The 27,862-nt window shown below is 44.5% G+C and overlaps 1 protein-coding gene and 1 long non-coding RNA gene across 2 annotated transcripts in view; one reads left to right on the top strand and one right to left on the bottom strand.

Moving 5' to 3' along the window:
* Nucleotides 1-22,506, top strand: part of LOC122927930 — a 47,400-nt gene extending 24,894 nt beyond the window's left edge. Inside the window, exons 2-3 of the long non-coding RNA XR_006387829.1 lie at nt 21,371-21,513; nt 21,994-22,506. This is a non-coding gene — a long non-coding RNA (uncharacterized LOC122927930). The remainder of the gene's footprint in view (nt 1-21,370; nt 21,514-21,993) is intronic.
* LOC122927929 (V-type proton ATPase subunit S1-like) overlaps nt 20,239-27,862 on the bottom strand; it is a 91,197-nt gene continuing 83,573 nt past the window's right edge. The window contains exon 10 of the mRNA XM_044280272.1: nt 20,239-20,738. Coding sequence (XP_044136207.1) covers nt 20,529-20,738 — 210 coding nt within the window. The 3' untranslated portion in view covers nt 20,239-20,528. The remainder of the gene's footprint in view (nt 20,739-27,862) is intronic.

Genomic DNA, 27,862 nt, shown 5'->3' with positions numbered 1-27,862 from the left:
TATCCCCCTGTAAGAGATCGGGTGCTGCCAGGCAGCAGGGGGCAGTCTTGTACACAGTTTGTAGTGTATTCTAACTAGAAGCGTCCCATCACCATGGGAACGCCTCTGTGTTAGAATATACTGTCGGATCTGAGTTTTCACGAAGTGAAAACTCAGCTCTGAAAAAGCTTTTATGCAGACGGATCTTCGGATCCGTCTGTATGAAACTAAAACCTACGGCCACGGATCACGGACACGGATGCCAATCTTGTGTGCATCCGTGTTCTTTCACGGACCCATTGACTTGAATGGGCCCGTGAACCGTTGGCCGTGAAAAAAATAGGACAGGTCATATTTTTTTCACGGCCAGGAAACACGGCTCACGGATGCGGCTGCCAAACGGTGCATTTTCCGATTTTTCCACGGACCCATTGAAAGTCAATGGGTCCGCAAAAAAAAACGGAAAACGGCACAACGGCCACGGATGCACACAACGGTCGTGTGCATGAGGCCTTAACCTCATCTGCCACTTATCTGCCCAAGTCTCCAGTCTATCCAGATCACTCTGTAGTAGTATACTGTCCTCTTCAGTGTTAATTACTTTACTTTAGTGTCATCTGCGAAAATTGATATTTTCCTATGCAAGCCTTCTACAAGATCATAATTAAATACATTGAAGAGAATGGGGCCCAATACTGACCCCTGAGGTACCCCACTAGTGACAGTGACCCAATCTGAGTGTGTACCACTAATAACCACCCTCTGTTTTGAATCCCTCAGCCAATTACGAGCATTCTCATTTTATATACTAACCTTTCATGTGGTACAGTGTCCAATGCTTTGGAGAAGTCCAGATATACGATATCCATTGATTCCTCATAGAAACTGATTAAATTAGTTTCACATGACCGATCCCTCATGAAGCCATGCTTATATGGTGTAATTTGCTTATTTCCGTTGAGATGCTCTAACATAGCATCTCTCAGAAAACCTTCAAATGGTTTACCCACAACAGATGTTAAACTTACCGGCCTATAGTTTCCAGACTGTTTTTGACCCTTTTTGAATATTGGCACCACATTTGCCATGCGCCAAGCCTGTGGGACATTCCCTGTCAGTATAGAGTCTGCAAATATCAGAAATAAGGGTCTGGCTATGACATTACTTAATTCCCTTAGGATACGGGGTGTATGCCATCCGTGGCGATTTGTCTATTTTAATCTTTTTAAAGGGATTCTGTCACCAGGTTTCACCCCCTCCAGATAAAAATATGGTTATGTTCAGGGAGCTTTAACCATTCCTAATGTGGTCTTATAAATGTAATCTGTAGGCTCATATTGCTAAAAATACGCTATTACTAACCTGTCAGTCATAAAAATAAAGTGCCCAAGAGGATGTCAATAGCTCCAAGCTGCACCTCTCACCTGCTGCCGTTGGTGCCCAGCTCCGCCTCATAATCTTCTGTGACGCCTCCAGCTCCTCCCTCCTCCCTCTGTAACATGCTGTGAAAGCCCCCTGCTCGCTCTCTCTCCCTCCCCCCTCCTCCTGCTGCTGTAACATTGCGATGTTACAGAGGGAGGAGGGAGAGAGAGCGAGCAGGGGGCTTTCACAGCATGTTACAGAGGAAGAGCTGGAGGCGTCACAGAAGATTATGAGGCGGAGCTGGGCACCAACGGCAGCAGGTGAGAGGTGCAGCTTGGAGCTATTGACATCCTCTTGGGCACTTTATTTTTATGACTGACAGGTTAGTAATAGCGTATTTTTAGCAAAATGAGCCTACAGATTACATTTATAAGACCACATTAGGAATGGTTAAAGCTCCCTGAACATAACCATATTTTTATCTGGAGGGGGTGAAACCTGGTGACAGAATCCCTTTAAGTCGCTGTTGTATTTCTTCCTGGTTCAGACAGGACACTTTTAAAGGGGAATTTGTTTTTACATTCAGCATTTCATCTGACAGTTTATCCTCCTCAGTGAATACATTGGAGAAAAAAATATTTAACAAAATTTGCTTTCTCCTCGTCGCTCTCTTCGACTCCCCCCTAATTACTCTTTAAAGGGCACAACACAGTTTTCATTTCTTGTGGTGCGCTTGAAAAATGAAAATTGTGTTGTAATTTGTTGCTGTGGGCAATAAAGACAGGTTTTCTTTAGACAGGTTTCATAACTTACCCACTGTTTTTAACGTCCTGTCAACAGGACTTTCTTTTCTGTCCTACATAACGGAAACCAGACAGTTCCGTTATACTTGCCCATAGACTTCTATTATGACGGATCAAAACTGAATGCCTCTAAGGCCCCTTTCACACGAGCAAGTATTCTGCATGGGTGCAATGTGTGACGTGAACACATTGTGCCCGCACTGAATCCGCACCCATTCATTTTAATGGGGCTGTGTACGTGAGCATTGTTTTTCACGCATCACTTGTGCATTGAGTGAAAATCGCAGCATGTTCTATATTCTGCATTTTTAACGCAACGCTGGCCCCATAGAAGTGAATGGGGCTGCGTGAAAAACGCATTGCATCTGCAAGCAAGTGCGGATGCGATTTTTCACGGATGGTTGCTAAGAGATGTTGTTAGTAAACATTCAGTTTTTTATCGCAAGCGTGCAAAACGCATTAAAAAGCATTGCACTTGCGCTGAAAAAAATGAACAATGGAATGCAATCGCAGACAAAAACTCACTGAATGCTGACAGACTCCCTTTTAATAACAGTGGTATCTGTCCTGGTTTTACAGAATAAGGCTTCATGCGCACAACCATATTTTTCATCTGAATGCTATCCACATTTTTTGCAGATAGCGTGCTGACCCATTCATTTCTATGGGCCATGCACACATCAGTTTTTTTGTAAATCTGTTTTTCAGTTCCGCAAATGAATGCTCTATTCTTGTCTGCATTGCAGACAAGAATAAATAGCCCTTTCTATGGATGGGAGTGAGAAAACTATGGAATGCACAATGTGTATTTCGTGGAACCATTTTTTGTGGACCAAAATGCTCTGCATCCCTGGCATATGTTTCTCTAGGCGTTTATTTTGCATTATAGGAAATATTGACTGATATTCAATTATTGTCTGTGAATGTTCTCATTCATACAGGTCATGGTATATCAGTAGTAATAAAAGCAGCTGGACTTTTTTTGTTAATTCTCAATTAGAATAACTTGTACAAAGAATCTCTGGCTGAACCTAACAGAAGGTAAGACTTTCAATGCATTTGCATGACTGAGGCTTTGCAGTGTCATCAAGCTGCATTGGGAGAGGTGTTAGAACAGTACAGTAAGTGGCAAACAATAGCTGTCACACCACCTACGTCTCTGTTCAAACTTGGTTTCTCAATTTCATTATAAATAGCTTTTTTAACACTTCATTTGAGCCAATCCTCCTCTTTGTCTAAGATGCAAACCTCACTGTCATTAAATGAGTGTCCTCAGTGGTTTCTACACAGCATAGCATCCCAGCATTATGCCAGCAGATCATGGTATGTTAATCAACAGTATCTAATAGAGTCATGGGGGGAGATTTATCAAACTGGTGTAAAGTAGGACTGGCTTAGTTGCCCATAACAACCAATCAGAGTCTACCTTTTTATTTTCCAAAGGCGCTCTGAAAAAATAAAAGGTGGAATCTGACTGGTTTCTATGGGCAACTAAGCCAGTTTTCCTTTAGTCTAGTTTCGATCTCCCCCATGGTGTATACAAAGTTCCTGTAAAAGTAGCTACCTATTCATGTGGCGAGTTTGAGCCCTGGGACCCCACAGTTCTGACAGCAAACATATTGTGATAACGTAGCAATAGTAATAGTTTGGCTGCACTTCAAAGTGAGAGTGCTAAGTAATGAAATCAGGAAAAGTTTCATGTATACAATTAGCACCTAATAAAGTTGTGTAGCACCCAATAAAAGCACCTAATAAAGTTGTGTAGCACCCAATAAAAGCACCTAATAAAGTTGTGTATAAATATGAGTCATTCTGTACTGATAAATATTTGATAATTAAGGCTACTTTTACACTAGCGTTGTTAGAATCCTGCAGGCAGTTCCGGCAACCATATGCAAACGAATATCTTTTTTCCCCGGATCCGTTAGAGAGATCCGGTGAAATACCGGATCCGCCTCATCCGTTATTATCCGGTTTCAAACGGAATAACGGATCCGGTATTTAAAATTTTCAAAGATCAAAAGAACCAATTTCAGATGCAAATTGTACAGTGGCTATAAAAGACAACTGAAGGCCGCATACCCCTCAGATGCTGCCTCAGAAGATAGCAAACATGATGCCGGACCACATTCAGTTTGGATTTCAGGCTCTAATCCTTGTTTCCCGCTGGAGGAGACATCTTCGAGCCAGACGGCGCCGTCACTATTGGGTGCATCCGATCACTTCTGCCCAAATGAGAAGGGGTGCATTTGAAGTTCTTTTTCCCGTACTGCGGAATTATCCTGGGAAGTTTTTTAACTACCTACGGATGAGCGTCTCCAGTTTTGACGATCTGCTACAAAGGGTGTCTCATTGCATAGAAGGACAGGACACCGTCTTCCGTCGAAGTATTTCACCTGTAGAAAGGTTAATGCTTACCATAAGGTAATAATAATTTTTATTTTATTTTTACATTTTGCTAGTAACTATTATTTTTGTATACTTTTTTAACATAGCTTTTCCGGGTTCAAAGCTGAACCCAGAAATATAAACCCAGAGTGTGCTTGGCGTGCATGCTGTACCTGCGCTCCCTGGACTTTGTGTGGCTGTCATGGCCCATAACAGGTAGGAACTAGTGTTAGGGACCACTCATGAAGGCGACCTTGACGTGGTGAGTGGCTTATTACACTTTGGCCAAAATGTACACCAATGCCTTATTCAACATCCAGCATAAAGGCAGGGCAGAATGCTGGTTGCAGTGTGCGATTGCATTTTGTGTTTTTGCGATTATAGCTAAATGATAAAGTACATAGAAGATATACTATATTGGACTGTAGTATTCAGTTTAAATTGCAGTGTTGGCACTTTGTAATAAATAAGTGGGTTTTGGGTTGCAGTTTGGGCACTTGGTCTCCAAAAGGTTCGCCATCACTGCAAAAGTGTGTTTATTGATTTTAAAAACCTGTTTTGTAAAATTTGTTTCAGTTTATTAAACTTTTTTTATACCATATACTGAGTCTTTATGCATATATTGATCTCCCCACACTGGAGGAGCGACAAATACTACATAGCATCATAAATCAAAATAATGCTATGTCAATCCCGTCAGTGCTGGGAGGTCAGGCCGGGTGCTGCGATGTGGACTCGCTGCGGGAGGAACGCTCATCTGCAAGGGGCCATACCTGTTCTTTTTTTTTCAATACAGAGGGGGCACAGAGGACTTTATTACTTTGGAGGGGGCACAGAGGACTTTATTAGTAAGGAGGGGGCACAGAGGACTTTATTACTATGTAGGGGCACAGAGGACTTTATTAGTAAGGAGGGGGCACAGAGGTCTTTATAACTATGGAGGGGGCACAGATGACTTTATTACTATGGAGGGGGCACAGAGGTCTTTATTACTATGGAGGGGGCACAGAGGTCTTTATTATTATGGAAGGGGCACAGATGACTTTATTACTATGGAGGGGGCACAGAGAACTTTATTAGTAAGGATGGGGCACAGAGGTCTTTATTACTATGGAGGGTGTGAGACAGTGACAGGTCTCATGCAGCTTAGAGGAAAGGAAGGGGTGGATAGTGCGGTCCACACCCCTATTCCACCACAGGTGAGGCAAGCTGGAGATAATAAGGGCTGGCATAAAGCACCTCCCAGGGTGTCAGCAAGGGGGAAGTGTTGTCTTGGGACAGAGACTGTGACCGAGGCCTGGAGGCTCTGTGAGTGTGGTCTCAGCCAGGCAAGGCTGAGGGGCCACGAGGCTGGGTGGTAGCCTGGAGTTGGGGACGTAGCGACGCCTGGGAGGGTCGCAGGGCCATAGTCAGGCAGACTACTGAACCCAAATCCCCCACAAGAAACAGTTAACTGGAGACAGTGGGCATACTGTGCTCTGTACAGCCAGGAGGCTGTGGGACATTTGGCTGACAAAGCCGCATGAGTTCACAAGGTGTGAACTCTGACCTAAGTGAGTCAGGAAACTTTGTGTTTAGTTAGAGCCTGGACGGGCGAGTGTTTATTATTTTGTCATCTTGTTGTTGCTGGTGTTGCACAATAAATGCAATGTTTGGACATTATATACGTGTCTGGTGAAGTAACCTGTGAGAATGACCCCCAGAGAAGAGCTAAACCCCCACAATTGGTGTCGGATGCGGGCAGGTGTCCCTGCTGAGAAGTAAAAGTGCTGGAAGCCTGCTAGTTTGCAGGAGCAGCGGCTGCTGGAAAACTGCTGGTGTTAATCTGGACTTTTTTTTTCTGTGGTGCAAAGTTTGCAGGATTTAAAGGGCCAGAAGCCAGTGAGAGAGATTGACCTGTGGAAGTTTTTTTTTTTTTTATGGCGACCTGGATGAAAGATGGTCCGGTGTGGCGGAAAGTTCGCATAACGGAGGTGATGTCCTCTGGGGGAAGTGGACCGGTTTGGCGGAAAACCGAGGCCACTGAGAAAGTAATGAAGCAGCTGGTGCAGGAAACAAATGCCTTGTTGAGGAAGCCAAGTGCTGCACTTGGAGAAGCTGCTCTGAACTTGCTGGAGAATGGAGTGCGGGAAAAAAATAAGTATGCCGTTGCCAAGGGCAACCGACGGGAAGAAAGTGAGATGGAGAGCGGTGCGACTCTCAGGCGTTCCGGTATTCCCTGGCAGTGGGTACAGAGTCCTAAAGTGTGTGGCTGGAGTGACTGTCCGGAAGGAGACTGGAGTCAAGGTGTTTCCGATGGCAACGACTGCACCGAGGAGCCTGTGTGTGTTCAGGTGACCAGGAACCAAGGGTTGGAGGTTCCCAACATCCTGGATAAGGAAGATGACTGCTGTGGAGACATGCGTACTGCAGTTGGGAGCGCCAAACCCGTGACTGCTGTGGGTAAGAGCGTTCCAGTTGTTTCTTATGCAGCAATTAAAGTGACAGGCAGCAGGGATCTGGAGGTTGGGCATGTTGCTGACCAGTGCCCTAACACCTCAGAAGCCCTGTGCTGTGGTATGAGCTGGCAGCAGTTGCTATCTGCCGAGCCAGTGGGTGTAAAAACACCAGGACTAGAGACTGCTACACAAATGTGTGACCTTGTGGAGAAGGGCAGTCCAGTCCAGGCGTTGTTGGATGCAGAGAGCCAGGTGATCCTGGTACCTGCCAGCCAGGTGGCTGAGAACTATGTGCGGGACTTTCATGGAGTTAGCATGAACTGTCCGGTGGTTCTCCCTGAGTGTGAGACTATGGTGACAGAAGGGACTAAAGTGACACCTAGAACCAATGGTGCCAAGTTATCTGCATTGCCTAATGAAAATGTGAAGTTATGCAAATTAAGTGATAATGATAACACCCTTTTTTCCTTGCAGGCTGTGATCAGGAAAAGAGGTAACCCTGCTGGCTTAATTGTATATGTGGCAGGGATGTTGATTGAAAGTGAGGCAATGCTAGAAGGTGTTCCACATGTACTAGGTGCAGATAAGCCGTCTCCACAGTGTTCTATGGTTAGTGAGCCTGAGCAAGTGCAGGTGGTTCTCACTGAGGGGGTGTCTCCAGTAAGAACTAGGTTTTGTGGACCAGATGTTACAAATATGTTCATATATGATGCGATGTTGGGCTGGGACATTGTGTCGTTGTTATGGGGTAAGGTAGACACTTCTGCAGATAGTGAGGAAACTCCTGCAGAACCTGTACCTGTCCCTTTAAGTGAGAATCTAAGAGAGCTGCACTTTGACCTGCATGGGGAAAGAATATTGACCATTGGAAACAATGGTGCTGGTCAAGTGAAAAGTGATGGTGACAAAAGTGCGGAAATGCATAAGGAAAATATGTCATATGAAATATGTGGTGACAGTGATATACCTTTTCCGTTGCAGGTTGTGGTCAGGGGAGAAGCGCCCCCTGGTGGTAAAAATGTAAATGATGATGAAACTTTATTTTCTGCATCTGCTATGTTTCATGAAGCGCTATATGACTTAATCAAAAGGTTTGAAGACATGCATATAAGTAGTGTGGAGCAAAGCCCAGCTCCAGCCCAGTGTTTGAAAGTGCAGGAAAATGTGATGGGGTTGGAGGGTGTACCGCATGTACCAGAGGTGGAAGTGCAGTCTCCACAATGTTGGTTGGTTACTAGGGAAGTGTCCCAGGTGGGGATTAGCTCATCGGTGCCCCTAGAGGTCAGAATTAATAATGACACGAGCGGTATAGGTGACGTATGTGCTGTGACCGATGGCAACCCAGAGAGTGAAGCTACCATGTCAAGATCCTGCGAAACAAAGGTGGTTACTAGTAGCAACCAGACAGTTATATCTGACGAGATGGGAATTAAGTCGGGTGACGTCAGCCTAGTGTCTGAGGCCCATGTCCAGGCAGTTATAGATGACCTGACACGACAGTACAGCTGCAAACAGGAGAAGTTTGACTGGCTCCTAGCTGAAGTGAAATACATCTCGGCTCGATATGGTGAAAAACGTGACCAAACAGAGACTGATGCTTGGAAAAAGGAGACCAAGGCCCTCTCCTTGACTAGAGCCCTGGAAGAAGCGCTTGATGAGCGTGCTGAATTGGAGAGGCTGAACAAGCAACTCAGAGCAGAGACGGAAAATCTCATGAGCTTAAAAGATGAGTTGGAGAAATCGAAGGGTGCTCTCGAGCAGCAGGTGGAAGGTGAGAAACCTGAAGAGGAGAGTTCTCTGCAAGACGTCATGAAGCCAGATCCTGTTAAAAATGGGACTGGAGATGGTGGCACTGTGGTGCTGGCTGTGGCAGAGAAGATGGAAGATGCTTCTGCTGAACCAGTTGATGGGGCTGATGTGAATGCCGAAGACCACAGACCCGTGGTAGCGTGTAGCCCAGGCCTGGAAAACGTCCCCTCTGCCTACAAGGCCTTCCAAATAGCCAGCAGCCTGCTGGGGAAGAAGTACGAGGAGGTGAACGATCAGTTTTTGGATCCGGGCTATTACGATGGGCTGTATCTCCTGACTCCTCCCCAAAAGGAGAACAGTATCCTGGGTGAGCCTCTGGAGAAAATGACAGAAGACGAGGAGTCTGCTGAAGACCCTGGTGCCTCCTGCCTCGGTGAGAAAGAGGGGGAGGAATTAACAGGGCAAGTGTATGGTGCCATGTCCGAGAAGGGTGAGAAGGTGGTCAAAGAGACTGGAGACTTTGAGAAGACAAAGGCTGAAAAAGTTAAGGCCGATGTGTTGGTTGACGTGAAGTCCCCAGGTGCTGCAGAGACCAAAGTTAAACCAAAGGGAGCCGCTGCCAAAGTGGAAAAAGCCACTAAAGGAGCAGAGGTCTCTGAAACTGCCATCGTAGCTGGGGTAACTACTGCTGGAAAGAAGGAAGAAGTGACCCAGATGCACGTAAAAGAAGCGAGTAGGTGCAAGCATGCTCTGCTGAAGGAGCCCTGCAAAGCAAAGGAGAAAGTGTCGGGACATGACCATGACTGGGAACAGTTCAGTCAAGAGGTGCAGCAGTCCAAGAAAAGACATGAGGCGCATGTGCGGGAGCCAGAGGATCAAAAAAGAGAGAGGGATCAAAGAGTGCATCATTATCACACGGGAAAGAGGAAAAAGAGTATCTGGCCATGAGATGGGCACTTGAGGCCGTTAGGCAGATTAGATTGGGCAAGAGGCTAGTTTGGGTGATAAACCAAGCTCTGCTGGCGTGGGTCTGGCAGAACAAGGGGAAGGTACGTGTCAACGAGGTTCCTGGCCTCGGTGAAATAAGAACCGGTAATTTTCAGTGTCAGCAGCAGCTAGTGCTCGCTGACACTGGGTTACTTAGTGTGGCCTGTAAAGCCAATCTGGGCTGGTTCTTATTGGGAGCAGCCAAAGAGCAGGGTGGATGGCTGTTCCCCACGTCCAGGCCAGGTGGATGCCCTCTCACCAGCCTCCCTTGGTTATGCAGGTGGTCACCCTCACGGGCTTGAACAAAGGGAGGGGGTATGTGAGACAGTGACAGGTCTCACGCAGCTTAGAGGAAAGGAAGGGGTGGATAGTGCGGTCCACACCCCTATTCCACCACAGGTAAGGCAAGCTGGAGATAATAAGGGCTGGCATAAAGCACCTCCCAGGGTGTCAGCAAGGGGGAAGTGTTGTCTTGGGACAGAGACTGTGACCGAGGCCTGGAGGCTCTGTGAGTGTGGTCTCAGCCAGGCAAGGCTGAGGGGCCACGAGGCTGGGTGGTAGCCTGGAGTTGGGGACGTAGCGACGCCTGGGAGGGTCGCAGGGCCATAGTCAGGCAGACTACTGAACCCAAATCCCCCACAAGAAACAGTTAACTGGAGACAGTGGGCATACTGTGCTCTGTACAGCAAGGAGGCTGTGGGACATTTGGCTGACAAAGCCGCATGAGTTCACAAGGTGTGAACTCTGACCTAAGTGAGTCAGGAAACTTTGTGTTTAGTTAGAGCCTGGACGGGCGAGTGTTTATTATTTTGTTGTTGCTGGTGTTGCACAATAAATGCAATGTTTGGACATTATATACGTGTCTGGTGAAGTAACCTGTGAGAATGACCCCCAGAGAAGAGCTAAACCCCCACAAGGGGCACAGAGGTCTTTATTACTATGGGTGGGACACAGATGACTTTATTACTATGGGGGGCACAGAGGTCTTTATTACTATGGATGGGGTACAGAGGTCTTTATTACTATGGAGGGGCAAAGACGACTTTATTACTATGGAGGGGGCACAGAGGGCATTACTAATAGGAAGGGGGCACAATGGGCATTTCTACTATGGAGGGGGCACAGAGCCAGAGGGCATTACTACAATGAAGGGTGCACAGTGGGCATTATTACTGTGAAGGGGGCACAATTGGGATTTCTAATATGAAGGGGGCACAATGGGGATTATTACTATGAAGGGACACAATGGGAAAGCAGTCTATTTACTGTATTTTTGGGGGGAAAATGCCCCTGTGTCTTATGGGGCGAATACTAATGAGTACCGGAGGACCAGGAAGCACAGCCTGACAGCAGGAGAAAGAGGAGCGGCAGCGTCCAGGAGCAGGAGAGGTAAGTGTTTTTTTTATTTTGTGATCTGAGGCTGAATTATGGCCGGGGGCTGCTCACATATGGCTGGGGTCTAAGTACATATGGCTGGGTGCTGTGCACATATGGCTGGAGGCTGATTATATGACTGGTGGCTGATTATATGACGGGGCTGATCACATATGGCTGGGGGGCTGAGTACATATGGCTGGGGGGCTGAGTACATATGGCTGGGGGGCTGAGTACATATGGCTGGGGGCTGAGTACATATGGCTGGGGGCTGAGTACATATGGCTGGGGTCTGTGCACATATGGCTGGAGGCTGATTATATGACTGGTGGCTGATTATATGACTGGGCTGATCACATATGGCTGGGAGCTGATATGAGGCATGGGGGTCTCACCTGAAGGGATGATTATTGGCTTTTTACCCAAGGGTGGCCATGTTTCTGACACTGTGCTACCAGACATGTATCTAAAAATAACATATAGTGCTGCCCATAATTATTCATACCCCTGGCAAATTTTGACTTAAAGTTACTTTTATTCAACCAGCAAGTAATTTTTGGACGTGAAATGACATAGGTGTCTCCCAAAAGATAACAAGACGATGTACAAGAGGCATTATTGTGGGAAAAAAAAACATTTCTCAGCTTTTATTTACATTTGAGCAAAAAATACATGTTCCGCACTGTGGAAAATCTCAGAGGACGTGGTCGGAAGCCAAAAGTGACACCGGTACTGGCCAGGAGGATAGTTAGTGAGGTGAAAATGAATCCAAGGATCACCACCAAGGCCATCCTGGTGAATCTGGGCTCTGCTGGTGGCAATGTCTCAAGGCAGACAATCCAACGGACACTGCACACTGCTGGGTTCCACGGATGCAGACCAGGAACACAAAAGCTTCCTTGGCCTTTGCAAAAGCTCACCTGGACAAAGAAGAAGACTTCTGGTCTTCTGTGTTATGGTCAGATGAAACAAAAATTTAATTGTTTGGTCTCAATGATGTTTCCTTCATTTGGCATAAAAAGGAGAAGCCTTCAACCCAAACACCATCCCTACTGTCAAACATGGTGGTGGGAACCAAATGCTTTTTTTTTTTCAGCCAATAGACCAGGGAACCTAATCACAGTAAACGGCACCATGAAAAAAGAGCAATACATGAGGATTCTCTACGACAGGGGTGTCAAACTCAAATTCATCGGGGGCCGCATCAGCAGTTTGGTCACCCTCAAAGGGCCGTTTGTATCTGTAGGACTATGTGTCCACTCTTTATTATCATAAATTATTGTCACTGCATTCAATTATTACTGTTTTTTGTAATAATGTAAGTAATAACTAGCTCTGAAAGCTTGACCTGCAAGCGCTGACTGGGGTCACATAGCATTATACTGATTTATGATGCTATGTAACCCTTACAGTTCTGGAATGTGTTGGATAACACTGACATAATGCTGTCAGTGTTATCCAACACATTCCAGAACTGTAAGGGTTACCGTATTTTTCGCCCTATAAGACGCACCGGCCCATAAGACGCACCTAGGTTTTTGAGGAGGAAAATAAGAAAAAAAAATTTTGAACCAAAAGGTGTGCTTTTGGTGGGTTTTGAACTAATTGTGGTCTGTGGATGACACTGTTATGGGGGATCTGTGGATGGCACTGTTATGGGGGATCTGTGGATGGCACTGTTATGGGGGATCTGTGGATGGCACTGTTATGGGGGATCTGTGGGTGACGCACTGTTATGGGGGGATCTGTGGGTAACACTTATGGGGGATCTGTGGGTGACACTTATGGGGGATCTGTGGGTGACAGTTATGGGGGGGATCTGTGGGTGACAGTTATGGGGGGGATCTGTGGGTGACAGTTATGGGGGGGATCTGTGGATGACAGTTATGGGGGGGATCTGTGGATGACACATATATAGCATTTTATGCTATGTGTCATCCACAGATCCCCTCCATAAGTGTCCCTGTAGTAGTGAATGACCCTCAATACAGGGCTGGGGGCCGGCATCTGCTTTTATAATGACAGCGGGCCCCGTGCAGTGACTATTCTACTACACGGGCCCCGCTCACCGTATAATTGTATCTCTAATAGTAAATTGTTATGTACATAATCGCATAATGAGCGCTGTGTATTACCGGTACTTACAACTACAAGCGCTCGCCGAGAGGAGGCAGGAGGCAGGCTGGGAGGACAGGCGCTGGCAGCGTGAGTCATACGTCATGCGCCCACGCCGCCTGCTTCATTCATAAAGTGGGCGGTGCAGGCGCGTGACGTATGACTCACACTGCCAGCGCCCATCCTCCCAGCCTGCCTCCTCCCTCCTCTCGGCGAGCGCTTGTAGTTGTAAGTACCGGTAATACACAGCGCTCCTTATGCGATTTATTATCACTTCCTGCATGGGCCGCCTGCAGGAAGTGATAATAAAAGGTGAAGGCTGGCGGCCGGCGGCGGCTATGCGGGCCACATGACGAGGTCTGGCGGGCCGGATTCGGCCCGCGGGCCTTGTGTTTGACACCCGTGCTCTACGACAACATCAGGCAGTCTGCAGAGAAATGGCCTTGGGCACCAGTGGACATTTCAGCATGACAATGACACAAAACACAGCAAAAGTGGTGAAGAAATGGTTAGCAGACAACAACATTTTGGAGTGGCCCAGCCAGAGTACAGACTTAAATCCAATTGAGAATCTGTGGAGGGAGCTAAAGATCAGGGTGATGGCAAGAAGACCCTCCAACCTGAAAGATTTGGAGCGCATTGCTAAAGATGAATGGGCAAAAATACCTGTGGAGACATGCAAAAAGCTGGTCTGCAATTATAGGAAGCGTTTGATTGCTGTAATAGCCAATAAAGGCTTTTCTATTGATTATTAATAAGGGTATGGCTCATTTTGGACTGGACACTTTTGGCTTAAATGTAAATAAAAGCTGCAAAATTATTTTTTTTCCACAATAATGCCTCTTGTACATCGTCTTATTATCTTTTGGGAGACACCTATGTCATTTCCCGTCAAAAAATTACTTGCTGGCTGAATAAAAGTAACTTTAAGTCAAAATTTGCCAGGGGTATGAATAATTATGGGCAGCACTGTATTGCATATGCAAAGCATCTCTGCTAACAAAAATGGCTTCAATTTTAGTAGCAATATTGGAATTGGACCTATGCTGATTAGCAAAGGGTTGCCTTCTGAGTCACATTTTCTGCTTCATCAAACGGCTTCATAAAGGCAAGAAATATTAGAGAATAAACACCCTGCAACTATTGTTGAAAGAACACAAGCTAGAGGTGGCACCATTATAGTCTGGGGGATGTATTTGTGGCATTCTCTGGGCCCACTCATCCATGTAGAAGTCACTCTCAACTGGCTTGGGTATGAATCCTTTCCTTGCAGATCACACACACCCATACATGCGGATTGTCTTCCCTGGGGCGGATGGGGTCTTCCAGCAGGACAATTCCGCATGTCACACGGAAAGAAATGTCTGACATTGGATGGAAGAGCATGAGCAAGATTTCCTAGTACTACCCTGGACCCTTATTTCCCAGACCTGAACCCAATTGAGAGTCTGTGGGACCACCTCGATCTCCATGTTCACTCTATGGATCCTTGCACCCTCCAGCAGTTGTTGGGATGCACTGCAGTCAGCATGGATCCAGATACCTGTGACAACCTACCAGGACCTCACAGAGTCCCTCCCAATCCGTCTAGCTGCTATCTGAAATATGTCCATTGTTGTAAATAACAATGTACATATTTCTAAAGAAGATTTCCACCCAAATAAGGACATTGGCTGTATATATGAGGACTAGTGCTCCCACTGCCCTACTCACTACCTAGGGCTTCTTTCAGGGTAAGCCAGGGATGTGGCACGTGATCGCCATATGGGTTAACAGCCTGTCTAGGGATGTTAGGGCAGCCAGGTGCCAGTGCTAGGTGAGTTAGGGGTCACCACTCCTCCCTCTCCCTAGTAAAAGGGTACTCTCCTTCCCTCCCTCTGCGCTGCATGTCTGTTACCTGCCTTATAAGATGTTATAATAGTGTTCCTGTTGGCTTGAATTTAATGTATTGTAATATATGTGTTTTATGGTTCCTGTTCATGGTTATGAAACATCCTGAGGATCTCATCAATTTCTAAGTTTTGGAAAACTGCTCCCCCCTGCATTGCTGGCTGCTTCTTATTGTTCTCTCCCAGGATTCTTAACCCCTTCAGCTGCACAGACTCAGGGCTGAAGTGTTTACTGTGTAGCTGCATGAAGTGAGGAGACAAATGCTGGGCAAAGGAGCGGAAAGAGAAGTTCTGCAGAGCATTGCAGGTAGGGGGAAGATGCTGTGTGTATCAGCAGTGTCATTGTACAGATGGGACTTGTAGTCCTACATATACAATCCTGCTGAGTCTCCCAGCAGGCAGACATGTCACTCAAGGCAGCTCTTGTATCTACTCCCTTAGCAGTGTCATTATACAGCTGGGACTTGTAGTCCTACACATACAACATGCTGCAGAGTCTCCAAGCAGGCAGACATGTCACTCAGGGCAGCACTTGTATTCACTCCCTTAGCAGTGTCATTATACAGCTTGGACTTGTAGTCCTACACATACAACATGCTGCTGAGTCTCCCAGCAGGCAGACATGTCACTCAGGGCAGCTCTTGTATCTACTCCCTTAGCAGTGTCATTATACAGCTGGGACTTGTAGTCCTACACATACAACATGCTGCTGAGTCTCCCAGCAGGCAGACATGTCACTCAGGGCAGCTCTTGTATCTACTCCCTTAGCAGTGTCATTATACAGCTGGGACTTGTAGTCCTACACATACAATATGCTGCAGAGTCTCCCAGCACTCAGGGCAGCTCTTGTATCCACTCCCTTAGCAGTGTCATTATACAGCTGGGACTTGTAGTCCTACACATACAACATGCTGCTGAGTCTCCCAGCAGGCAGACATGTCACTCAGGGCAGCTCTTGTATTCACTCCCTTAGCAGTGTCATTATACAGCTGTGACTTGTAGTCCTACACATACAACATGCTGCTGAGTCTCCCAGCAGGCAGACATGTCACTCAGGGCAGCTCTTGTATTCACTCCCTTAGCAGTGTCATTATACAGCTGTGACTTGTAGTCCTACACATACAACATGCTGCTGAGTCTCCCAGCAGGCAGACATGTCACTCAAGGCAGCTCTTGTATCTACTCCCTTAGCAGTGTCATTATACAGCTGGGACTTGTAGTCCTACACATACAACATGCTGCAGAGTCTCCAAGCAGGCAGACATGTCACTCAGGGCAGCTCTTGTATCTACTCCCTTAGCAGTGTCATTATACAGCTGGGACTTGTAGTCCTACACATACAACATGCTGCTGAGTCTCCCAGCAGGCAGACATGTCACTCAGGGCAGCTCTTGTGTTCACTCCCTTAGCAGAGCAGGGGGAGGGGTAGAGATTGTTGTTTTTGCAAGTGAACAAAGGGCCAGAAAAGAACAAGGAAAATGAAGAAATAGATATTTTTTTGCCTAAAACTTGCTTAGCTTAGTTATATATCGCTGACCATCAGATTTACAGTGCTATATTTTTTTTCCCATAACTCAGACAACCCCTTTAAATAGCTATGTCAATTTGTATTCATAACAACTAGCATGGCAGCATTCCAATTTATAGACACTGATTAAATGCTAAAATTCAAAGAGTTATTATGAGAACGCTTCTAATGTCCTTTTGAGAGCAATAGGTTTCAAATCATTCTATGTACATTTGGAGTGTATGGGAATTTTACCAAAATATGTGCCAATTTTAGGGTTCTCCACTCTTCCCCAAATGAAGAATCTTGTATGCTCAATGAAGCACAGCGCCCAAAGTCTTTTCAACATGTCATAGCAGTCCCCACAGATCCCCTGAAAATGTCTACAGACCGTGTCACAAAAAGAAAATACGTTTCATTTCTCTTAAACTCTTTCGCTGTCGAGGATTTGTATAAAACATCATTGGGGTAATGTATCCAGCCATCGAGCCTGTACAGTGGTTTTCTGCCTTTAAAAGTCCCACATTTTTTCACATAACATTTTTGTGCAAAATGTGTAAATTTTTTGGATCTGTGACTACTGGATGGGAAAGTTGGTGTGGTTATCTAGCCGAGTAGTTGTAGGTTAGATTTATCAAATGTCACAAAAAAATGTAATATCTGTCCAGTAGGGGGTGTTATTTTCAAAGAGGTGTCACATTTGCAATGTGTGACATTTGATATATTTCGCAAAAATTACGGCAACACAGAAAAACTGGCTTTAAAAAATCCCTGAATGTTTATGCTGCTGGAATTAAATTTTATTTATTTATTAGGTTATTCCTAGCCGTCTGGGCAATCCCACAGTCATCCCCAACCACTCCTTGTACTTGTTCTGCTACTTGCAGGCTGCGCGGGCATGAGTTCAGAACTTCAGTCACTTCGGTCCGCAATTCTGTTCTGCGGCACGTGATCCCGCGAGACCCGCCACAGGAGGTCACAGGTCTCGTGGGATCATGCGCCGCAGAACAGAATTGCGGACCGAATTGCGCAGCCTGCAAGTAGCGGAACAAGTACAAGGGGTGGTTGATGGGTTCCAACTTCTGTGATTAGTTTATAGTTTGGGGGGTTTGCCTAATTTTAAATTAGGCTGACCATAGGTTAGGATGATCTGTGGGGTTGCCCAGACGGCTAGGCCCTTCACTGTAGTTATTAACCCCTTTCAGCAGTCCCCCATTCACTAAAGGGAGGACTGCTGAAAGGGGTTAATAACTTCTGTGAAGCCCCTCCCCCAGTGGTGATGAGGGCGTGGCTTCATGGGGTGGGGCGTGGCTTCACTTGGGCTCGTGCCCCGGATGTCTTCAGACCCTAGCAACGCCCCTGTTTATCTCCTCCAAAGACGTTACATGGATTTCATGGCTAAAATATAATGAGCAGAACTTAGATCATCAGCTTAGAGCCACAATCTTAGCTCTGATGCCAGGCTGTAGCTGCAGTATTCAGGGCACAGCACTCATTTGAAATTGGGGAACAGCATGAAAAGTTTTACTTCCACTGACATTGGGAGAAAAGACCACAGTCTGTTGAAGCGTGCCAGTGACCATAGGGTGCATAAACTTTTGTTCGTATAACCACCACCTCTTACCAATCAGCAAAGATATGTGTGAGCGGGATCTTTTTCTACTAAAGAGTAGAGAAGATGAGTAGTTACACATGAAACCTCCACTTGTCCTCTCCATGACTGATATTTATGGCATCTGTGTTGTGGAGATTATGGGATTCTTGCATGTTGATGACTTTGTGCATGTAGACATAGACTTACATAGTGAAATGTATGCACTTTTCCTGGAACCCATGGCAGTGAAATAGTTAAACGGTTCAATGTAAAGGTGAGTTCAGATGCAGATTTTGAACATATTTCATAATAAAGATCCACAACAAATCACCTAAATGTGGTCTCAACCATGGCAGAGTGCCATCCCCTCTACGACTTGTTATATGCATCCTAGGTAATTTTTATTTTCTTTTTATAGTTGCATAGATATAATTTGCAATAATAGAAAATCCCACCTTAAAGAGTATGCTCCACAAAATATTTTCTACATTTTTCAAACCAGCACCTGGATCTAAATAGTCTTGTAATGGCATTTAACTAAGATGTAGCATAACCACTGAGTTATTTGATAACATGTATCTGTCTAGCACCACCTGCTCTTTTCCTTATCTCTCTGTCCACTTTGCTGTGATGGACACACATGCTCAATTCCATCCTTCAACTGCCACCAGCTATATCCTCTGTTAGAACCTGTGAGAGTTTTAGGGAGAGGGCTGCAGCATACAGGACACACCCCCTAAGCTGTGACAGTTACAGGGAGAAAGCTGTAGCAGAAAAGATACACCGCCTGAACTGTAGCAGATACAGTGAGAGAGCTGTGGCAGAAAGGACATGCCCCCTGAGAAAGAACATGCCCCTGAGCTGTGATAGAGAGAGAGCTGTGGGAGAAAGGACATGCCCCCTGAGAAAGGACATGCCCCCTGAGAAAGGACATGCCTCTGAGCTGTGCTAGAGAGAGAGAGCTGTGGGAGAAAGGACATGCCCCCTGAGAAAGGACATGCCCCTGAGCTGTGCTAGAGAGAAAGCTGTGGGAGAAAGGACATGCCCCCTGAGATAGGACATGCCCCTGAGCTGTGATAGAGAGAGAGAGCTGTGGCCGAAAGGACATGCCCCCTGAGAAAGGACATGCCCCTGAGCTGTGAAAGAGAGAGAGCTGTGGGAGAAAGGACATGTTCCCTGAGAAAGGACATGCCCCTGAGCTGTGATAGAGAGAGAGCTGTGGCAGAAAGGACATGCCCCCTGAGAAAGGACATGCGCTTGAGCTGTGATAGAGAGAGAGAGCTGTGGGAGAAAGGACATGCCCCCTGAGAAAAGACATGCCCCCTGAGAAAGGACATGCCTCTGAGCTGTGCTAGAGAGAGAGCTGTGGGAGAAAGGACATGCCCCCTGAGATAGGACATGCCCGTGAGCTGTGCTAGAGAGAAAGCTGTGGGAGAAAGGACATGCCCCCTGAGATAGGACATGCCCGTGAGCTGTGCTAGAGAGAAAGCTGTGGGAGAAAGGACATGCCCCCTGAGATAGGACATGCCCCTGAGCTGTGCTAGAGAGAAAGCTGTGGGAGAAAGGACATGCCCCCTGAGATAGGACATGCCCGTGAGCTGTGCTAGAGAGAAAGCTGTGGGAGAAAGGACATGCCCCCTGAGATAGGACATGCCCGTGAGCTGTGCTAGAGAGAAAGCTGTGGGAGAAAGGACATGCCCCCTGAGATAGGACATGCCCGTGAGCTGTGCTAGAGAGAAAGCTGTGGGAGAAAGGACATGCCCCCTGAGATAGGACATGCCCGTGAGCTGTGCTAGAGAGAAAGCTGTGGGAGAAAGGACATGCCCCCTGAGCTGTGCTAGAGAGAGAGCTGTGGGAGAACAGACCCTCCCCTTGAGCTATCAGCTTGATATACATCTAGCAGATTTCGTGGCATAACCTCTTTAATATTTTAACAAAATCATACTGTAAAGCGAGCTTTACATCTATATATACCTTCACAAGATAGCAAACAGTTATGCAACTTTGTAAAATGATCTATCAATGCTTCAAATTAACGTAAGACCTCATGATCTCTAAACAGAGGCATACATGATATTTAATGCATAGAATTGTAAATGCAACATAGAGAGCAAAGTCATTGGGAGACAAGGTTGGATATGAGCTCAGAAGTGTCCGTTATTATCAAAGAGAAGATTTTCTATAATTATAGAAAGGAACCTGCAATAGGCTTTTCTGTACTATGTATCTAAACTATTTTTCGACAAGAGTGGGTTGGCTTCTCACTTCATAATTAGCCACTTTGCGGTAGCAATTAGTTCACTTAGAAGAATACATTGATTAAAATGAAACTAACATAGAATTCTATTCTCCTTGAGGAACAGACAGTGCTTGGCTTCTCGGGTCATCAAATCTATCATTTGTTGTTAGCTGCATAATCATGAAAATCCCATATGACAGGATCCACAAGAGGATAATAGAGGACACAAGTCCCATCCAGATTGCAGGAGTGAAGAAAGACGTGCAGTCACTCGCATACGAGAACACGTTGTTCTTGATGTTAAATCCTTGAATCTGCAAGATACATTGCATATATCAAATGAGTGTTATTATACCGTAGGATCATTTATAGGTTACGTAAGGTCTAATGAGGAAATCAGCATTAAAAACAGATACAGATATGCAACCACTAGAACTTCCTGAATACTAATGCCTGTCTTTATACTTGTGTTTGCCCCTTTTGGGTGCATTTTACCCCATTCCTATGTGAAGTGTGGACAACGTGCAGTCATACATTTGACGCAAAATATACGGTATGTCAATATATGGGGCCTACTTCTTTTTTGGTCATGTTTAGGGAAGTGCAAATAGTTAAAAAAAAAAATCAGCTGATTCACCTTATTATCAGGCTTTATGTTTTTTGGGTTTCCACATAAGAAAGACAATAAGGCTGGGTTCACATCACGTTTTTGCCCTACATCTAACATATATGTTTGGGGGGATAAGGATACAAAAGCGTAGTACACTATGCTTCCCCATCCTGCAGAGTCCAGTAAAAAGAAAAAAACATACGTGGAACTCTATGGTGGCGGATGCCTCTATATGGAATCTGTCAGAGGCGTCCATTTAACGTATACGCTCTTGTATACATTAAATGTAAGATATAAATGTGACGTGAACAAGGCCTAAGACTGCGTTTTTCACAGGGGTCTGACTCATTGGCCTCAGCAATGCACTGAAAAGACCAGTGATTGGCCGCAGAGGTCACACGTCAACGTGACATCACTGCTGCAACTGGGAAGACAGAGCCCCGCTGGGGTAACTGGCGCTGTGGCACAGAATGTGTCAGGTAAGTAGTCATCTATTCTTTATTACATGCCAATCCCCTGAATGTAATAACTAGTGATGAGCAAAGTATTCAAAAATTCAATTCGGCTGCTTTACAAAAAAAATCGGAAGCGCATTTCTTTTTAAGTAGTGGGTGCAATGACAGGGAGTGGTGCAATCCCAATTCCCGTCATTGTACCCCGCAGATGCCGCGTTCATACATGATAGCGTCATCTGATATTAATAATAGAGTGCACAATAAAAATAAAAAAAATAATACTTACCTGATCCATTTGCTTGTGACGGACCATCCGCCATGTTGCTTAAAGGTTTGGCATGAAATCTTGGGCGGCTTAAGATGACGTCATCATGCCGGCTTGTGCGGCGACGCCATACGTCATCACGCACGGGATTTCGGCCGAGATCTTCAAGGAAGATGGAGGCTGGTCCGTCACAAGCAAATGGATCAGGTATTATTATTATTTTTTTTACACTATTTCAGGTTAAATCGATATACTACCGCAAAGCACAAGGAAATCCCGCTTCGCTGCAAATCAAATTTATCCTGAAATTTGGATCAAAGTGCACTTCATGGACTTCAATTCTCTCATCATTAGTAATGACCACTTTAACAGGGACATGAACTGAGACAGACTGGGCCCTTATCACCATCGCTCTCAGATAAACAGGCTGCACACCTAAAGTTTCAGTGTCCTATAGCAGTGAACTGTCAGGATAGCGGTCCACAATTCTTAGTGTCCATCAGTGTGGGGGACCGCGGCCCATCTGACAATTCACTGCTATCAGGTGTCAAAGCTGACGAAACAGCAGAGGCTAAGAGGAAGCAACAACCAGCACCAAAGTCCCTGACGGGACCGCTGCAAACATACAGTTGTATTTCTCTGAGGATGAGGCAGGTCCTGTTTAGCTGTTATACTGTCTCATGTATTACATTTTAGCTGAATTAAATGGATTTGTGTCCTTGGAATACCTTAATGTGTTAGTTTGCTTTAAATGTTGTACCTTCTGCTAACCTTGTTCCAGTCTATACAGCAAAGCTTACTAGTGAGCAAAAGACTACAGAAGTCAAATTATCATGACAGCTGTAGTGGCAATTGTGAAAGTTGGAATGTTTCCCTTTCTATGTGTTTTAATATTTCAGCTCATTTTAGTTAATATTAAAGGGGTTTTGCAATCACAGACAATGGGAGCATATTGCTGGGATATGCCCCCATTGTCTGATAGGTGCGGGTCCCACCTCTGAGACCCACAGCTACAACGAGAACGCAGCAGGGAAAGATGATGGAGGGCACACTGCGCATGCGCAGCCATCCTCCATTCATTTCTATGGGGCCGCCGAAAATAGCTGAGCGCTGGCTTGGCTATTTCCGTCGGACCCATAGAAATGAATGGGAGCGGTGGCTGCACAATGCGATGCGTCTGTGATGCGAATACCCCTTTAAGGACTCATTTTGCAGAATGGGTGCAGTTCAAATGGGCCATAAAAGATGCGGACAGCACACTGATGCTCCTTTCCGTGACCCCCAAAATAGATAGAACATGTCCTATTCTTGTCCGCAGACAAGAATAGGCATTTCTATTATGGGTCGCCCGTTCCATTCTGCAAATTGCGGAATGCACACGGGCAGCATCCGTGTTTTGCGGATCCGCAATTTGTGGACCACAAAACACAGTGTGGTCGTGTGAATGAACCCTAAAAAAAAATACCTAAAGTAAATAAACTTTACAGAAACCGCCCGACTATTTGTGAACACCAGTTGTGTGAGTCAACAATAAGACTTTTTTGCCTCAAAGAATGTATAGTTGTAACCTACAAACAATCCCATAACATTGGAGACCCTGACGCACCATTTTGCTAAAAAATTGCAACCCAATACTTTTTATGCAATAATTAAAGGTGTTTTCTGGGATTAAAAAATAAGATTAACAACAGTAAATGTGATGAAATAAAATAAATTAACCACCGCTGACCTGTTAGATCCCCAAACACTACACTGCTGACGCCCCAGTGGTTCCCAGGAGTAATGGTTATTTAGCACATTTAGTCGCAGCCAATTTTTTTTTCTTCTTATGGAAAACCACTTTAAGCTTTATTAAAGGTAAAATATTAGCTTACACTAATCCAAAGCAAAAATGTGTTTCAAGTACATTTTGTGCAGTCCACATAATCTATTTTATTGTGAGCACAAATGATGCTAATACTTTGTGTATTATGTTATCTAAAGTTACACGAGGTCATGAGTAATGTGTTGTAATGGAGTCATTCGTTTTTTTCCATTTGTAACTTTTACTTATAGGGGCCGTGTCACTTCAGCAAGTGGCATTTATCATGTAGATAAAGTTAATACAAGGCACTTACTAATGTATTGTGATTGTCCATATTGCTTCCTTTGCTGGCTTAATTCATTTTCCCCTTACATTATACATAGTTGCCAGGGGTTTCGACCACTCTGCAATCTAGCAGCAGTGGCCGTGCATGTACACGTGCCTGTCCTGGCCATAACCATGGAAATCAGCAGTGTATAAAGTGATTGAAAAATTAATCTAGCCAACAAAGGAGGCAATATGGACAATCACAATACATAAGTATTAACTTTCTCTACATAATAAATGCCATTTGCTAAAGTGACAAAACCCCTTTAACTATTTTGCTTCCAAAATAAAGACACAATGGCTGTTACAGGTATGGTACAATACCGCCACATGGATTTGGAATGGTAACGAAAATCTTGTTTTGTTATATTTTAAATAGCATATTGCACTGTATCAATATCATAATACTATTTGACAGTTGTACCTAATGTAGCTTAAACGTCACACCAGTGGAACATAGAAGCATAGAATATGTCGGCAGATAAGAACCATTTGGCCCATCTAGTTTGCCCAATATACTGAATAATATGAATAGCCCCTGGCCCTATCTTATATGAAGGATGGCCTTATGCCTATCCCATGCATGCTTAAACTCCTTCACTGTATTTGCTGCTACCACTTCTGCAGGAAGGCTATTCCATGCATCCACTGCTCTCTCAGTAAAGTAATACTTCCTGATATCCTGATATCGCACAGTGGAAGAATTTCTTCCATTCTGCAAGAATCCTACTTTTATTGGAACATTCACAAATTTTCTTAAATGATAATTTAAGAGTCTATAATGGCATCTGAGAATATAGATTTAGTGGCTGTTACTGAGACATGGTTCAATGAGAGTAATGACTGGGCTATAACAATACCAGGGTTCTCTCTATATAGGAAAGACAGGGAAGGCAAGAAAGGGGGAGGAGTGGCCCTATATGTGAAAGATAGCATAAAATCGAATATAATATAAGTTAGTGAGACAAATTTAGAGTGAGTTTGGGTTACGTTGCAGCTTGATAATCATAAGGTAACTCGTGTAGGTGATATATAGACCACCTGGCCAAATGAAAGAATTAGATGATCTACTAGTTGAGGGGATAGCTAAAATGACATTGAAAGGGGAAGTTATCTTTATGGGAGACATTAATCTTCCTGATGTAAACTGGAAAACCAAAATAGCTAGTTCTGCCAGGAGTACAGATAGTCTAAGTTCCCTACTGGGATTATCTCTACAGCAAATAGTGGAGGAGCCAACCCGGAAGTAGGCCATTTTAGATTTAGTATTCACAAATGGGAATTTGGTATCTGATATTACTGTAAGGGAAATCTTGGGATCTAGTGATCACCAGTCAGTGTGGTTTACTATAAGTACAGTGACTGAGTCACACCACACAAAAACAAAAGTTTTAGATTTTAGAAAAACTGACTTTTCTAAAATTAAATTAGTGGTATACGAGTCCCTATCAGATTGGAACAGTTTCAATGGAGTCCAGGAGAAATGGGACTACTTAAAAGTGGCACTATTGAAGGCAACAGATATTTGCATTAGGCTTGTCAGTAAAAGCAAACAAATGAAGAGACCACGGTGATACTCACAGAAGTGGCCAAAATCATTAAAAACAATAAAAAAAATGAGGATGACAGGCACATTTACAAGTTTAGGCAGAAAGAGGCCAAACAAGTTATAAGAGCCTCTAAATCACAGGCAGAAGAGAAATTAGCTCAGTCAGTGAAAAAAGGCGATAAGACATTCTTCAGATACATAAATGAAAAAAGGAAACTAAAACAAGGAATTAACAAATTAAAAACAAAAGAAGGAAGGTATATGGAAGAAGATAAAGAACTAGCTGACTGCCTCAATGAATCCTTCTGTTCAGTTTTTACAAAGGAAAATGAAGGAGAAGGACCTCAGTTAGGAAGGAAGACTAATGAATCTTTTGATAGATGTGTCTTTACAGAGGAAGAGGTTCTAGGTCAGCTGTCTAAAATGAATACAAATAAGTCACAGGGGCCTGATGGGATACACCCAAAGCTATTAAAAGAGCTTAGCAGTGAACTAGCAAAACCATTAACAGATTTATTTAAAGGGTTTCTACCACCAGAAATACTGTTATGTAGCTGGATAACATTAGCGATGCTAATGTCAGCACTACATAACAGAATGTTTTTTTACATTTTTCCCTGCAGCCGTTCTGATAAAATAAGCACTTTTATAATATGCTAATGAGCCTCTAGGTGCTATGTGGGCGTAAAATCAGCACCTAGAGGCTCCGTCTACTCACCCTTTATCCTGCCCAGGTCCCCTGTTCTGCCCGCCCTGCTCCTCTTGATTGATGTCACGGTTCGCAGCATCGCTGAGGTGCAGTGAGTGAATGATGCGCTCCTGGTGCCGGACTTCTCACTGCGCCGACTACGTCACAGTAAGGAAGCCGGCATCAGGAGAGCGGCCATCACTCACTGCACCGAATACAGAAGTGAACGGCGCAGGCGCGGGATTTCGTCAGCAATGCTGCGAACCATGACATCAATCAAGAGGAGCGGGGCGGGCAGAACAGGGGACCTGGGATTGTGGAACATCTAAAATCTCATGGATTGAAAGATGAAAAACAGCATGGGTTCACTTCAGGGAGATCATGTCAAACTAATCTTATTGATTTTTTTTGATTGGGTGACTAAAATAATAGATGGTCGAGGTGCAGTAGACATCACTTATCTAGACTTTAGTAAGGCTTTTGATACTGTCCCACATAGAAGGTTTATCAATAAATTACAGTCTTTGTGCTTGGACTCCCATATTGTTGAATGGATTAGGCAGTGGCTGAGGGACAGACAACAGAGGGTTGTAGTCAATGAAGTATATTCAGACCAAGGTCTTGTTACCAGTGGGGTACCTCAGTGATCTGTTCTGGGACCCATATTTTTTAATATCTTTATCAGCAAAATTGCAGAAGGCCTCGATGGTAAGGTGTGTCTTTTTGCTGATGACATAAAGATTTGTAACAAGGTTGATGTTCCTGGAGGGATACACCAAATGGAAAAGGATTTAGGAAAACTAGAGGAATGGTCAAAAATTTGGCAACTAAAATTTAATGTTGATAAGTGCAAGATAATGCACCTGGGACGTAAAAACCCAAGAGCAGAATATAAAATCAGTGATACAGTCCTAACCTCAGTATCTGAGGAAAGGGATTTAGGGGTCATTATTTCAGAAGACTTAAAGGTAGGCAGACAATGTCATAGAGCAGCAGGAAATGCTAGCAGAATGCTTGGGTGTATAGGGAGAGGTATTAACAGTAGAAAGAGGGAGGTGCTCATGCCGCTATTGATACTTTGGAGAGAATTCAGAGAAGAGCTACTAAACTAGTGCATGGATTGCAGAACAAAACTATGAGACAGAGGAATATGAGACAGAGGAGATATGATAAAAACTTTTAAATACATAAAGGGAATCAACAAGGTACAAGAGGAGAGAATATTTAAAAGATGAAAAACCGCTACAAGAGGACATAGTTTTAAATTAGAGGGGCAAAGGTTTAAAAGTAATATCAGAAAGTATTACTTTACTGAGAGAGTAGTGGATGCATGGAATAGCCTTCCTGCAGAAGTGGTAGCTGCAAATACAGTGAAGGAGTTTAAGCATGCATGGGATAGGCATAAGGCCATCCTTCATATAAGATAGGGCCAGGGGCTATCCATAGTATTCAGTATATTGGGCAGACTAGATGGGCCAAATGGTTCTTATCTGCCAAAACATTCTATGTTTCTATGTAATTATTATTGAGGTACAGTATAAAGGTTGTATTTAAAAGACAACCATTTTGATATTGGCAAAATAAAAAAATGACATTATGAATAGTAAAATTTACTGCAGAATGTGTTAGTGTGATTTATGCATTTATTTCATTTTCTTTGGGAAAGCACATAAACTAATGCAGCACCCATGCTTTGCTAACATGGTTATTAATTCTCCCATACATATGTATAGTTTGTTC

Source organism: Bufo gargarizans, chromosome 2 (genome assembly GCF_014858855.1).
Source record: "Bufo gargarizans isolate SCDJY-AF-19 chromosome 2, ASM1485885v1, whole genome shotgun sequence".
Lineage (NCBI taxonomy): Eukaryota > Metazoa > Chordata > Amphibia > Anura > Bufonidae > Bufo > Bufo gargarizans.
This window is presented reverse-complemented; position numbering and strand designations above follow the sequence as displayed.